General features: G+C 44.1%; 1 protein-coding gene across 2 annotated transcripts in view; it reads right to left on the bottom strand.

The window, feature by feature from the left end:
- Positions 1-9346, bottom strand: part of WBP1L (WW domain binding protein 1 like) — a 61108-nt gene extending 51762 nt beyond the window's left edge. Inside the window, exon 1 of one of the 2 annotated variants that reach the window (XM_025274156.3) lies at positions 9144-9346. In XM_025274156.3, the coding sequence (XP_025129941.2) occupies positions 9144-9233 (90 nt within the window). In that variant the 5' untranslated portion in view covers positions 9234-9346. The remainder of the gene's footprint in view (positions 1-9143) is intronic. The other variant, XM_006064897.4, reaches the window with a different exon arrangement.
- Between the last annotated feature and the right edge of the window lie 4865 nt (positions 9347-14211).

Raw genomic sequence — 14211 nt, 5'->3', positions numbered from 1 at the left:
CATATTTGAAAACAAGGGGCTCAAGAAAATAGAAAGAAGTACACAGGATGAACTTCTTACACTATTCAACTCTATATTCAAGTCCCAAAGAGCTACAGTGCTCCAACATCCCAGTGCAGAAAGCCAAATATTAACTTTCTCTCCCAAATAAACCACAAATATGTAAATCCAATCGATAAACTAAGCTATGGTGCTTTCATTCTGTGTTTGATTGGTTTTTAACACAACCAGAGTGAAATTGCCAGGTGAAATCTTACATGAGGAATATAATTTTTAAATGGGGAACAAAGAACAGTTATGAAAAATATGATTATTTTCTCCATGAACGGCATGCTTCTGATCTATAAGAATGTATAATAAAATAGTGTTACAACATAATCTGTCTTGCTCCATATTTAAAAATCAAAACAGATATTCTTTTATAACTTCACTCTAAGATCCAGAATTCCAAGCCACAAATATTCTTACAACATCTTACATTCACTCTCATCTCTTCCAAAACAAATTTAAATTCTTTAAAACACCTAAGATTGTGAATCAAAACTGAGCTGTGACACTATGAGATCACCCTCACATCTCATTCCTGTGGCACCAGGAATAGAAGATACACAGCTCATCTGCTGTCCCACAGAAGCAAGTATGGAAAGATGAAAACCAAAAGTAAATAAATCCGGCTATGGGAATGTAGCTGAGTGAGTGAGAGGATCCAAAAAAACCCCATCCGGGCAAGACTCACAAGTATGAGAGGATGACGGACTTTAATTCCCACACTGGGAAAGCCCATAATTGTATCAACAAGCTGCAGAATTCAATAGAATGCGATTTGTTTCCCTTTTCCTTACCTCCCAGGTTGCAGTATTCTGGATTTATTTGTATTTGTTTGTGGTTTCCACATTGCATGTGGGTTTTTGGCCAGACTTTGCTCCACCTAGTGGATCTGTAAAGGATGGGCCAAAAGGGCAGTGCCCACGGCTCTGTTGTGTGCTGCTGAGCAGACAGGTCACCCAGACCCACTGTCACCACACTCCTTGTCACCCAGTGGCCACACTGTGTGGTCAGAGTAGGCTCAGTGGCCCCAACAAAGACTACCATTGAGGCTGCAGGGCAAAGAATGAACCCGCGTCACTGGACTACCTGGTCTTCATGGTCCCTCAAACATCAGTCCAGCTACTTAGGCAAGAAAGAAAGAGGCCCTCAGGTGCGTGACTTGGCCAGGCATTCTACAGCAATTGGAATTTTAAATCCAAAGCCATCTAAGTTCCCCACAGCACCCACAGAGTAGTGAGCCTGTGCCCGGTATCCACAGATGAGCTGCGTCCTGGGGCCTGGCAAAAGGACTCTCCTCCAGACACAGTCCCGCTGAGGTCCAGGACCGTGAGCTTCCATCGTGGCGACCGGAGGACATCTAATGGTTTCTACAGGCTGAGCGTGTGTGAGAACTAACATTTGTGAGGCCAAAAATGAGAGGAGAGTGAAGACTTGGAATGAGCAAAGGAAAAAGTTCTAAGAACATGACTCAGTTCAGACTGATTATGGGACCATGGAGGACACAGAAAAGGAAGTGACTGGCCATCCCGCTTTCACTGGGGCGAAAACAAACATGTTCTTAAAGTGAAACCACAAGGGTAGACCAAAGTGAGAGGAAAGAAAGTTCAAGATGGGGTGACTGAGGGAGGCTCACCTGCTTACTGAACCACAGACTGAAAAAAATGTGCTTTTGTCAAAACTGTTGATGTTGGCTGACAAAGCGAAGCTGATTGGTAACGCACATCAACACGACAGAGACTAATCAGGATTCAGAACATCAAAGCTTTAAACTGTCCCACCTGAAATTTGTTGTCAGAGGTTATCTCACACACATCTCTTCATAGGAAAGCTGACCTCAAATCCCAAGATGCCAAACAGGAGCCGGTGAGGGGAAAGCAGGTACCACACAAGGGTTCCTCCACCTTGGCACTACTGACATTTTGGGCCAGACAATTCTCTGTTGTGGGGGGACTACACTCAACGTTTAGCAGCACCCCTGGCCTTCACACAACAGACGCCAGTAGCGCTCCTGAGTTATGACAATCACATGTTTCCAGGGACTTTCCTGGTGGTTCAGTGGTTAAGAAACTCTCATGCAATGCTGGGTATGTGGGTTCCATTCCTGGTCAGGGAACTAAGATCCCACATGCCCTGGAGCAAGCCCACACACCACAATAACTGAGCCTGAGTACTTCAACAAGAAAGCCAGAGTGCTACAACTAGAGCTCGATGCAGCCAAAAATAAATACTTAAAAAAAAAAAAAAAGATTCCAGACACTGACAAATGTCCTCAGGAAAAATTGTTTCCAATTGAGAATACCACTCTACATAGGTTCACCATGAAAAGTTACCTACACAAGTAAAAGATCAGAATCGAACTTAAACTCAGATATAAAACAGGATCAAGGAAGTCACTTGAAACTCCCCAAATCTCAGTTTCTGAACCTCGTTTGAGAGGTAACACCAACTTACCAGTCACAATGAACTCTGAGGACCCTCAAAAATAATAGTAGTGGTGAAGTGAAGTCACTCAGTCGTGTCCAACTCTTTGCAACCCCATGGACTGTAGCCTACCAGGGTCCTCTGTCCATGGGATAAGTATTATTATATTTAATAACCATTAAGTATACTCCAAAAGCTTTACATACAGTATGTCTTTTCACCTCCCAACAAATCTATAAGGTACATGCTATTACTATCCCCATTTTACAGATGAGGAAACTGAGGCACAAAAAAGTTAAATACTTTGCTCAAGGATAGTAAGTGGAAGAATCAAGTTTGGAACTCACATAGTCTGCCCCCACAGCCCATGACTCCACCACTACATTAGACCATATTCCAGCTCCACACTGGAAAACTGTTAGATCTGCATTATCTAATAGGTGGTCAGTAGCCACAATATCCGGAGAAAGCAATGGCACCCCACTCCAGTACTCTTCCCTGGAAAATCCCGTGGACGGAGGAGCCTGGAAGGCTGCAGTCCATGAGGTCGCTGAGGGTTGGACACGACTGAGCGACTTCACTTTCACTTTTCACTTTCATGCATTGGAGAAGGAAATGGAAACCCACTCCAGTGTTCTTGCCTGGAAAATCCCAGGGACGGGGGAGCCTGGTGGGTTGCCGTCTATGGGGTCGCATAGAGTTGGACACGACTGAAGCAACTTAGCAGCAGCAGCAGCCACAATATCATACCATATCATTCCAGACTTCTGGAAAACAGTCTGGCAGTTCCTCAAAAGGTTACACAAAGACTTATTAGACCCAGCAATTTCACTATTAGGTACATACCCAAGAGAAATGAAAACATATCTACATAAAAACATGTACATGCATGTACACAGCAGCATTATTCATAATAGCCCAAAAGGGGAAACAGCCCAAATGTCCATCAACTGATGAATGGATAAATAAAATATGGTACATTCATACAACTGAATATTGGCCATAAAAAAGGGAATGAAATGCTGATACATGCAAATAAATACCAATACATCAACATGGAAGAAACTTGAAAACATGATGCTAAGTGAAAGAAGCCAGTTACAAAAGACCACATGGTATATGACTCTATTTATACAGAATGTCCACAATGGGCAAATCCAAAGAGACAGAAGGTAGATTAGTAGTTGCAGGGGCCGGAGGAGGAAGGGGTATAATGGGGAAGGCCTGCTAATGGTTATGCAGTTTCTGTGTGGAGCGATGAAAATATTCTAAAATTACATAGTAGAGATGCTTACACAACCCTGTGACTTACTGAAAAAATATATTTTCTGTACACTTTAAAAGCATGAATTCTTTGCCCAGTGAATTATCTTCAATAAAGTTGATATGAAAAAATTAAATGTCATTAAAAATTCAGTTTCTCAGTTATCCTAGTCACATTTTAAGTGTTTAGTAGCCACACATGGACAGGACAGATACAGATGATTTCCAACATCATATAAGTTCTACTGGACAGCACTGCTTCAACAATGGATAGAAGGCCTCCTTACCATCTAACTGCAGCCCACCTTTCAAGTCTCAACCTACTCTCACAGTGCTCTGCACACCCACAGGCAAAGCTTCCACCACAGACTGTGTGCCTCTTCCAAAAACTCCATTCCCACTCTTTCATACTGGAATAACCACCTCCAACCCCCACTTGCTGGTCCACAGACATCCTACTTAATCTTATCAACCTAGAAAGCCCTGTCCTTCCTCTATGAAGCATTCCCTAAATCCCCACCTTCCCCCAGTCCTAGCCATGGTTCCCATAGTCCTTTGCATGCACTCCCATTATAGGGACTCGTTACAATCCTTAAGACCCTTGGACAGCAAGGAGATCAAACCAGTTGACCCTAAAGGAAATCAGTCCTGAATAGTCACCAGAAGGACTGATGCTGAAGCTCCAATACTTTGGCCACCTGATGCAAAGAGCTGATTCATTGGAAAAGAATGCTGATGCTGGGAAAAACTGAAGGCAGGAAGAGAAGGGGACGACAGAGGATGAGATGGTTGGATGGCATCACTGACTCAATGGACATGAGTTGGAGCAAACTCTGGGAGATAGCGAAGGACAAGGAAGCCTAGCATGCTGCAGTCCATGGGGTCGCAGAGTCAGATATGACTGAGCAACTGAACAACCACTACAGCACTGATCCCTCCAGATTACTAATCAGTGTTTGTTATCTGTCTTTCTCACAAGATTATCATCTCCTTGAGAACCGGGAGCTGGTTACTCATTTGAGGGTTCCCAGTGCCTAATGGCACCCCACTCTAGTACTCTTGCCTGGAAAATCCCATGGGCGGAGGAGCCTGGTAGGCTGCAGTCCATGGGGTCGCTAAGAGTCAGACATGACTGAGTGACTTCATTTTCACTTTTCACTTTCATGCATTGGAGAAGGAAATGGCACCCCACTCCAGTACTCTTGCCTGGAGAATCCCAGGGACGGGGGAGCCTGGTAGGCTGCTGTCCATGGGGTCGCACAGAGTCAGACATGACTGAAGCGATTTAGCAGCAGCAGCAGCAGTGCCTAGGAATAACAATGGCCTGCTGCAAAGAACGAACGTTTAAGTAAATGTTTGCTGGAGTCTACTGAAAGGATTTACATAAGCAACTCATGGTGTTGATTTTAGACAACTGCTCACTTTGGTGTATAAAATAGGCTAAGAAAGAGAAAGAAAGAGGATAAGAATTTGAAAGTCTCATAACTCACTATTCTACGAGAAGGAATGAGGGTGGTCGCACTATAATGCTGTAGCTAGGAAAGAAGAGTGGAGCAGGGCTTCTGGACTGAGAACTAGGGCAGCAGAAACAAGTAATGGTGGGGGGAAGGGATACACTATTGGGGGTATGGTGGGAAAAAACAAACCATGAGCTAGGGCCCCTGTCCAACTCAAAGTTTGAAGCATGGCAGAGGGAAGGTAAGGACCACATCCCTACAGATTTGCGCCCAACCTATCGGTTGGATCACTTTATGGAAAAAGACATTTCTACTAAAGCTTTAAATACTACAGTCAGATTTTTCCAGTTGAATCTAACCAACAAGAGAAAGAAAGAAACTCTGTATCTCCATCATAATTCAGAAAGAGGCAAATGTCAAGGCCTTCCTGTTTGGAGACGCCACAGCTTTTTTTATTCTTTATAGATTCACAGAATCACATCTGAGTTGCAAGGATCTACAGGAGAATTAAGTCTAAGTTCCTAATCACAGAGGGAATTAAACTGATGAACTTATCTGGGCCAGGATGGCAGGAAATAATTGTTCTAGTGCAGAACTGGAACCAGAGAAAGAAAGCTGCCCAATATTATCTGATATGAAATGCAGGTTTTTAAAAGAGATTGTATTATGAAAAAGAATTTATCTGTATATACATATATGCATGTGTGTGTTTATAGACACGTATGTATATACACATGTGTACACACAAATGTACACACACGTGTGTGTGTTAATCACTCAGTCTTGTCTGACTCTTTGCGATCCTATGAACTGTAGCCCACCAGGCTCCTCTGTCCATGGAATTCTCCAGGCAAGAATACTGGAGTGGGTGGCCATTTCCTTCTCCAGGGATCTTTCTGATCCAGGGACTTGGGTCTTCTGCATTGCAGGCAGATTCTTTACTGTCTGAGCAACCAGGGAGCTGAGATACACACACATATATACATAACTGAATCACTTTGCTGTACACCAGAAACTAACACAACATTGTAAATAAATTCAGTTCAGTTCAGTTGCTCAGTCGTGTCCAACTCTTTGCGACCCCATGAATCGCAGCACGCCAGGCCTCCCTCTCCATCACCAACTCCTGGAGTTCACTCAAACTCATGTCCATCGATGGAGTCGGTGATGCCATCCAGCCATCTCATCCTCTGTTATCCCCTTCTCCTGCCGCCAATCCCTCCCAGCATCAGAGTCTTTTCCAATGAGTCAACTCTTCGCATGAGGTGGCCCAAGTATTGGAGTTTCAGCTTTAGCATCAGTCCTTCCAACACATAGGACTGATCTCCTTTAGAATGGACTTCAATTAAAAAGATTGTATCTGATAGAGCCATGTCAAGAGAAAAAAAATGCAATGAGGTACCCATACCACTTTCAATACGGAAAGAGTACAGAGAGTCCTCAATTCAGAGCTAGCCAGAAGCTACTTGTTGAAACAAGGACAGCGAGTACCTGAAGTACATCCTATACCAAGTGGTCTCTAATTTTTTTTTTTCTTCACTGATTTCTGTAAACCAAAAAAAAAAAAAAATCAACAAAAACCAAAAACTAAATTGACTAAATTGTGGGGGATTCAGAGTTAATTATTATAGAGTAACTTCCATTTCAAAGGTTAAAATTCACAAAACAATTCTCACCATAGATAACTGAGAAAGAGAGTCTATAAGATGAAGGCAGGAGTGTTCGGGGGAAAGGGTCAGGGGGATAGACTACTCATTTCAGAAACTTTCCCTTCTCTGCAGAACCTGTAACAACCTAATAGCTGCCATCCAGTGTTAGCATCCATCCAAACGGAACAAAGTACAAAAGCCGCCCTGTCCCCCAAGTAAGTATCGGAAGTGCCAGAGAGATGATAAGCAAACAGCCTATGATCCACAAATGGCAACTAGGGCATTACACTGAGGATCCCTTCCACATCTTCTCTCCACCTCCTAGGCTTCCATGACCTGGGAAGGAACCGCCATTTTCCATTCAGTTAAAGAAATGGATCTGGTTCCCACCAGACGACAATCACTGCTCTCCACTAGGGAGATGCAGTCCACAGGCCCAGGGAACCCAGCTCCAAAGCCTGCACTGTTCCTAAATCAACCCCCTAGTAATGCTAATTACTGGTTATTGGGAACAGTCTTTAGAGATATTTAAGTGCAGGTGTAAAGGAAAAGCAACATTTTGTTCTATATTTTACTCAATATCTACACTTCTTAGCTTGACCAGTCCTAAGGGCAGTAACTTTTCTAATAAAGAAAACTTATTTCTCCTGCCAGTTTATGATTTTAACTAAGAAAAGAAAGAACCCCAACAAAGGCTAGAACAGAAGAGTCCCAGCCCAAGAAAAGGGAATGTGCTGGGCTAGAAAATGAGCTCTGCTCCTTTCACATGTAATTTCTAATATACATAAATATAGTCTTTGAGAAGAGCAGGTGATACTTCCACAGACAGATGAAACAGCAAATTCTGGAAGAGCCACACACTGGAATATTATTCACCCATAAAAAAGGAAAGAAATACATGCTACAATGTGAATAATCCTTGAAAACTTTATGCTAAGGGAAATAAGCCAGATACAAAAGGTCATATATTGTAAGATTCCATTTACATGGAATATGCTGAATAGATAAATCTATGGACACAGAAAGTAGACTGATGTTTGCCAGGGGCTGTGGGGAGGCGAAACAGGGAGGAACTGCTTAATGATAGTGGGTTTTCTTCCCAGGTGATGAAAATATTCTGGGACTAGATCGAGGCAGCGGTTGCTCCACACTGTGAATGGACTAAACACCACTGAATTGTTCACTGTAAAATGGTCAAATGGTTTTAAATGATTTATGTTTTATAAATTTTACCTCACTTAAAAAAAATTAATGTTTTAAATAGAGGATACTAATGGGCATAACATGATGGTCATAAATTCCTAGGAAAAACGGTAAGCATTTTCGCTGGCATTCTGCTTCTACTCTTGACCACACCAAGTTCAAGTGCTAAGCTATACTATATAGATTCTGTCATCTTGCTCTGTGTGTGTCTGTGTGTGTAGGCCTTTCTGAAGAGACAGAGAAAACAGAAAGGTAAAGCCTTGCCAAATGCAAAGAAGGGAAGGAGGGTGATTCCCCCCACTGCACCCCACCCAACTTGGCACCAAGGGTAACGCTCCCATTAAGAGTTTCGAAATGCCAGCAGCGGCTGAAATCTGAACAAGCCACCTAGCAAGAAAAGCTAGGGTGCTCCATTTGTTGACCATATTGGCATCAGCACCATCCTTTGCTCAAAACTCTGAGCTGGCCCAGAATAGCATCAGTCACTGGCTTCCCCAGGCCAGTCAACCTAATAGTAAGAACTTGTTACAGCTCAGGTGTGCGCTGCTGCTGAGGGGTCCCAGGCTACTTCATCCCACCTGCCTTCCGAGAGTCCCGCCTCCAACACCACTTAAAATGGGGTAAGAGGCCCCTAGAACATACCCCGATCCAGCTGGAAATAGGTATCCTCTCAGCCCGTCCGCCCTCTCAGCCCGGCTCAATAACCCACGTACCCCTACCCGCACCGACGGACACGCGGCACCGCTGCCTCACAGACCTGCTCCACTGGAGGACACGAATGCGCACCCCACACACGCCCCGCCTGATACCACTATCCACTCACAATCATTCCCGGCCCACCTGACTGAACTGCCGCCTCAAACGCCCCTCAACTCACTTGGCAGCATGCCTCTGCCTCCTCCCTGATACCAAAACCGTCACAGGTGTCCCTCGGCTAGACATCGACGCCCCCTCAGATCCTGTCCACTCAAGCATGGGTGACCGTCTCAGGAGCCCGCAACTCTTGGTAACAACGTTCCTTCAGGCCCTCTCCAGCCACGCCTCAGCGACCCCGAGGCCCCCAGCCTGGCCCCTCAGGCCGCCACACGACCCTCCCCCTTACCTGCGGGGGTTCAGCCCTGACTGACACGGGGCTGGGCAGCGCCTGGAGGAGCAGGAGCGCCATGCCACCCAGGAGCCTTCTCCTCGCCATCCCCCTCCTGCTCCTGCTCCTCCGCCACGGCGCCGCCACCTCCCTCCTCCTCCTCCCTCTCCTCCTCTTCCCTGTTCTTCCTTCTTCCCTTCTTTTCCTGTTTCACTCTCCCCTCCCGTTTCCGGCTCCGCTTCACCCCGCCCCAGCCCAAACGCCCTCCCAGACACTGGGGTGGTTCTCCAGTTCCTACGCTTCATTGGCCCTTGCCCTTCGTCCATTGGTTTAAAAAGCTGTCGATCAAATCGAAGTTCCGCCTCCTTATGAGGACGGAAAATCGGAGAAATTCAGCCAATGGAAAGTAGGAGGAAGCCGGGCCATCTTGAGAGCAGGGAGGCGGTATAAATGCGTTCGCTGCGCAGAGAGTGGCGGAAGTACCTCCGACGGGGGGCGGGACCATCCAAAACGTGGGTTGAAAAGTCTAAGTCTGGTGTTTACCATCTTGAGTGTGGCGGAACTACTAGATTTCCACGGTTTAGCAAAGAGAAGAGGTTTGGTAATTCTAAAAGGTGTTGGAAAATAAGTTACTTTTAGAAAGTAACCGGGCGCTCTCAAAGAAAAAGGCTACTATAATCTAAAAATCTCTTGATGTTTTTTGTCTTTAAACACAGCCCCAGTACCAGGTCGGTCCCTCTCTTGGTCTCAAATTGCTCAAGCAGCAGCTTGGGTCAATTTGAATTCCATGTCAGATAGTATCTTTACCTAAGGCACAGTGCTTTGTCAACCCAAGTACTCGAGGGAGGAAATTCTATTGACTGTACCTCAGAAATAGCTCCAGTGTTTCAACCTGTTTTCTCATTTTCTGGCTAAATACAGACAGGCTTCCTGTTGCCCAGCCGGTTGCTAATTCTTCCCTCTTGAATTTATTTCACAGGTCAGAACACGGGTGCTCTACTACCTAAAAGCAAATATCATTGTCTCAGGACTTCCCCTCTCAAAATACTTCAACTACCTACAGAATTTATCATCTGACCTTATCAGTACGGTCCTTTCTGTGTCCTGGCCCCTGCATACTTCTTTATCTCACCTGCTGCCACTACGTTTTCTGCACGCTCTGCTCATTCCCCACAGTTAAGAGATCCTCAGCGTACTATGCTAGACAGCACACAACTTCATTTACACATTATGCTGTGCTTATTAGCTCAGTCGTGTCCCCCTCTTTGGGACCCCATGGACTGTAGCCCGCTAGGCTCTTTTGTCCATGAGGATTCTCCAAGCAAGAATACTGGACTGGGTTGCCATGCCTTCCTCCAGGGCATCTTCCCAACCCAGGGATGGAAGCCAGGTCTCCTGTGTTGTGGGCTCATTCTTTACCATCTGAGCCACCAGGGAAGCCCAAATACACATACAGTTTCCCCTTTATAAATTCCCAGCTCCTGCCCTCTTTTTTCTTCTGAATTCACAAAACACCACACAGTGTATCTAGTTTCTACCTGCCTGACCCTTCCCACTAGATTTATAGCTTTTTGTATGGCCATACCACGTCTTACTCATTTTTCTTTTTTAAAAAAGAAATCCCTACAACCATGTACAGGGCCCAACCATGAGCTCCATCAATATTGGGAAAATAAACAAATGAAGACTCAGAGCAGACAAGCCAGCTTCCTTTAGCTGACAATTTCCTCTCAAAAGCCTGCCAAAGCATTTTAGAGCCTGGCCGGGTGTAGCCACAGCTGAGCCCAAGGGAGTTTGTTCTTGGCTTAAATGGTGGCAAAGTAGGAAACAAGTAAGTGAAGAAATTGGTTCTGTCTCTATGTTGATCCTACTTTCCCAAGTGCTGCAAAGAGTGACAAGTATTTTTGCCAATCTTAAATTTCTTAGAAATGCATCCATTCCACAATCAAACTCCCTAGAGGAGAAGAAAAGATTGAATAACAGGCAGGGGCCATATTATTCTCTTAGCGCAGAGTCTCAATCCCAGCCTCAAGGAGTTTTAAGTCCTCCACAAAAAAGTCAGTTATCCCAGGTGGCCAAAAAGCACACAAAAAGATGCCTGACATCACTAATTGTTAGAGAAATGCAAACCAAAACTACAATGAGGTATTCCCTCACACCAGTCAGAATAATCATCCAAAAAAAAAAAAAAATCTACAAACAAAAAATGATGGAGAGGATATGGAGTAAAGGGAACCCTCCTACACTGTTGGTGGGAATGTAAATTTCTACAGCTGTTATGGAGAACAACATGAAGGTTCCTTCAAAAACTAGAACAAAATAATGCCACTTGCAGCAACATGGATGGATCGGGAGATTGTCATATTCAGTGAAATAAGTCAGACACAGAAGACAAATACCATGATATCACTTATAGTAGAATCTTAAAAAAAAAAAAAAAAAGAAGAAGAAGGGTCCAAATGAACTCATTTACAAAACCGAAGTAGAGTCACAGATGCAGAAAACAAACTTACGATCAATAGGGAATATTCAAGGGAAGGGATAAATTGGGGGATTGGGATTGACATATACACACTAGTATATATAAAACAGATAACTAATAAGGACCTACTGTATAGCAGAGGGAACTTGACTCAAAACTCTGTGATGGCCTATATGGAAAAAGAAACTTAAAAAAGAGTAGATACATCCCCATGGAAAAGAAATGCAAAAAAGCAAAATGGCTGTCTGGGGAGGCCTTACAAATAGCTGTGAAAAGAAGAGAAGAGAAAAGCAAAGGAGAAAAGGAAAGATATAAGCATCTGAATGCAGAGTTACAAAGAATAGCAAGAAGAGATAAGAAAGCCTTCCTCAGCAATCAATGCAAAGAAATAGAGGAAAACAACAGAATGGGAAAGACTAGAGCTCTCTTCAAGAAAATTAGAGATTCCAAGGGGATATTCAAGCAAAGATGGGCTCGATAAAGGACAGAAATAGTACGGACCTAACAGAAGCAGAAGATATTAAGAAGAGATGGCAAGAATACACAGAAGAACTGTACAAAAAAGATCTTCACAACCCAGATAATCACGATGGTGTGATCACTCATCTAGAGCCAGACATTCTGGAATGTGAAGTCAAGTGGGCCTTAGAAAGCATCACTACGAACAAAGCTAGTGGAAGTGATGGAATTCCAGTTGAGCTCTTGCAAATCCTGAAAGATGATGCTGTGAAAGTGCTGCACTCAATATGCCAGCAAATTTGGAAAACTCGGCAGTGGCCACAGGACTGGAAAAGGTCAGTTTTCATTCCAATCCCAAAGAAAGGCAATGCCAAAGAATGCTCAAACTACCACACAATTGCACTCATCTCACACGCTAGTAATGCTCAAAATTCTCCAAGCCAGGCTTCAGCAATATGTGAACTGTGAACTTCCAGATGTTCAAGCTGGTTTTAGAAAAGGCAGAGGAACCAGAGATCAAATTGCCAACATCCGCTGGATCATGGAAAAAGCAAGAGAGTTCCAGAAAAACATCTATTTCTGCTTTATTGACTATGCCAAAGCCTTTGACGGTGTGGATCACAATAAACTGTGGAAAATTCTTCAAGAGATGGGAATACCAGACCACCTGACCTGCCTCTTGAGAAATCTGTATGCAGGTCAGGAAGCAACAGTTAGAACTGGACATGGAACAACAGACTGGTTCCAAATAGGAAAAGGAGTACGTCAAGGCTGTATATTGTCACCCTGCTTATTTAACTTCTATGCAGAGTACCTCATGAGAAACGCTGGACTGGAAGAAGCACAAGCTGGAATCAAGATTGCTGGGAGAAATAGCAATAACCTCAGATATGCAGATGACACCACCCTTATGGCAGCAAGTGAAGAGGAACTAAAAAGCCTCTTGATGAAAGTGAAAGTGGAGAGTGAAAAAGTTGGCTTAAAGCTCAACATTCAGAAAACGAAGATCATGGCATCTGGTCCCATCACTTCATGGGAAATAGATGGGAAACAGTGGAAACAGTGGAAACAGTGTCAGACTTTATTTTTGGGGGGGCTCCAAAATCACTGCAGATGGTGACTGCAGCCATGAAATTAAAAGATGCTTACTCCTTGGAAGGAAAGTTATGACCAAACTAGATAGCATATTCAAAAGCAGAGACATTACTTTGCCAACAAAGGTCCATCTAGTCAAGGCTATGGTTTTTCCTGTGGTCATGTATGGATGTGAGAGTTGGACTGTGAAGAAGGCTGAGTGCCGAAGAATTGATGCTTTTGAACTGTGGTGTTGGAGAAGACTCTTGAGAGTTCCTTGGACTGCAAGGAGATCCATCCAGTCTATTCTGAAGGAGATCAGCCCTGGGATTTCTTTGGAAGGAATGATGCTGAAGCTGAAACTCCAGTACTTTGGCCACCTCATGTGAAGAGTTGACTCATTGGAAAAGACTCTGATGCTGGGAGGGATTGGGTGCAGGAGGAGAAGGGGATAACAGAGGATGAGATGGCTGGATGGTATCACTGACTCGATGGACGTGAGTCTGAGTGAACTCCGGGAGTTGGTGATGGACAGGTAGACCTGGCGTGCTGCGATTCATGGGGTTGCAAAGAGTTGGACACGACTGAGCGACTGAACTGAACTGAACATGTATAACTGATTGACTTTGCCGGACACCTGAAACTAACACAACACTATAAATCAACTATACTTCAACAAAATTTTAATTAAAAAAAAAAAAGGCCATACATCATTATCATTAGACAACTCCAAAGGTTTCAATTTGACAAACAGAAAGGAATTCTGTCCTTTCTCAACTTCCTTTTCTCTGTTTACCTGAGCTCGAACTGAGCTCCAGGACGGGACATGACACCGTGCCCAATCTGAACTAGAACTTCTCACCCTGAGGCATGTTAGTCACCCTCATCACCTCGTTCCACACCTCACAGGAGCCAACTCAAAGAAATGGGAGGCTTTTACAAGATAGAACTGAGATGCAGTTTGAATGAACTTTTTAATCTGCCTCTAAACGGCAGTTACTTTCTACTCGACTTTTCCAAGAGTAATCGTCTATGAAGAAAGGAGAAATGCCAGGAGGCTTAAGGAGCTGG

The sequence above is a fragment of the Bubalus bubalis genome, chromosome 23 (assembly GCF_019923935.1).
Source record: "Bubalus bubalis isolate 160015118507 breed Murrah chromosome 23, NDDB_SH_1, whole genome shotgun sequence".
Classification (NCBI taxonomy): domain Eukaryota; kingdom Metazoa; phylum Chordata; class Mammalia; order Artiodactyla; family Bovidae; genus Bubalus; species Bubalus bubalis.
The sequence above is the reverse complement of the archived record's forward strand: the minus strand, read 5'-3'. Positions and strand labels throughout refer to the sequence as shown.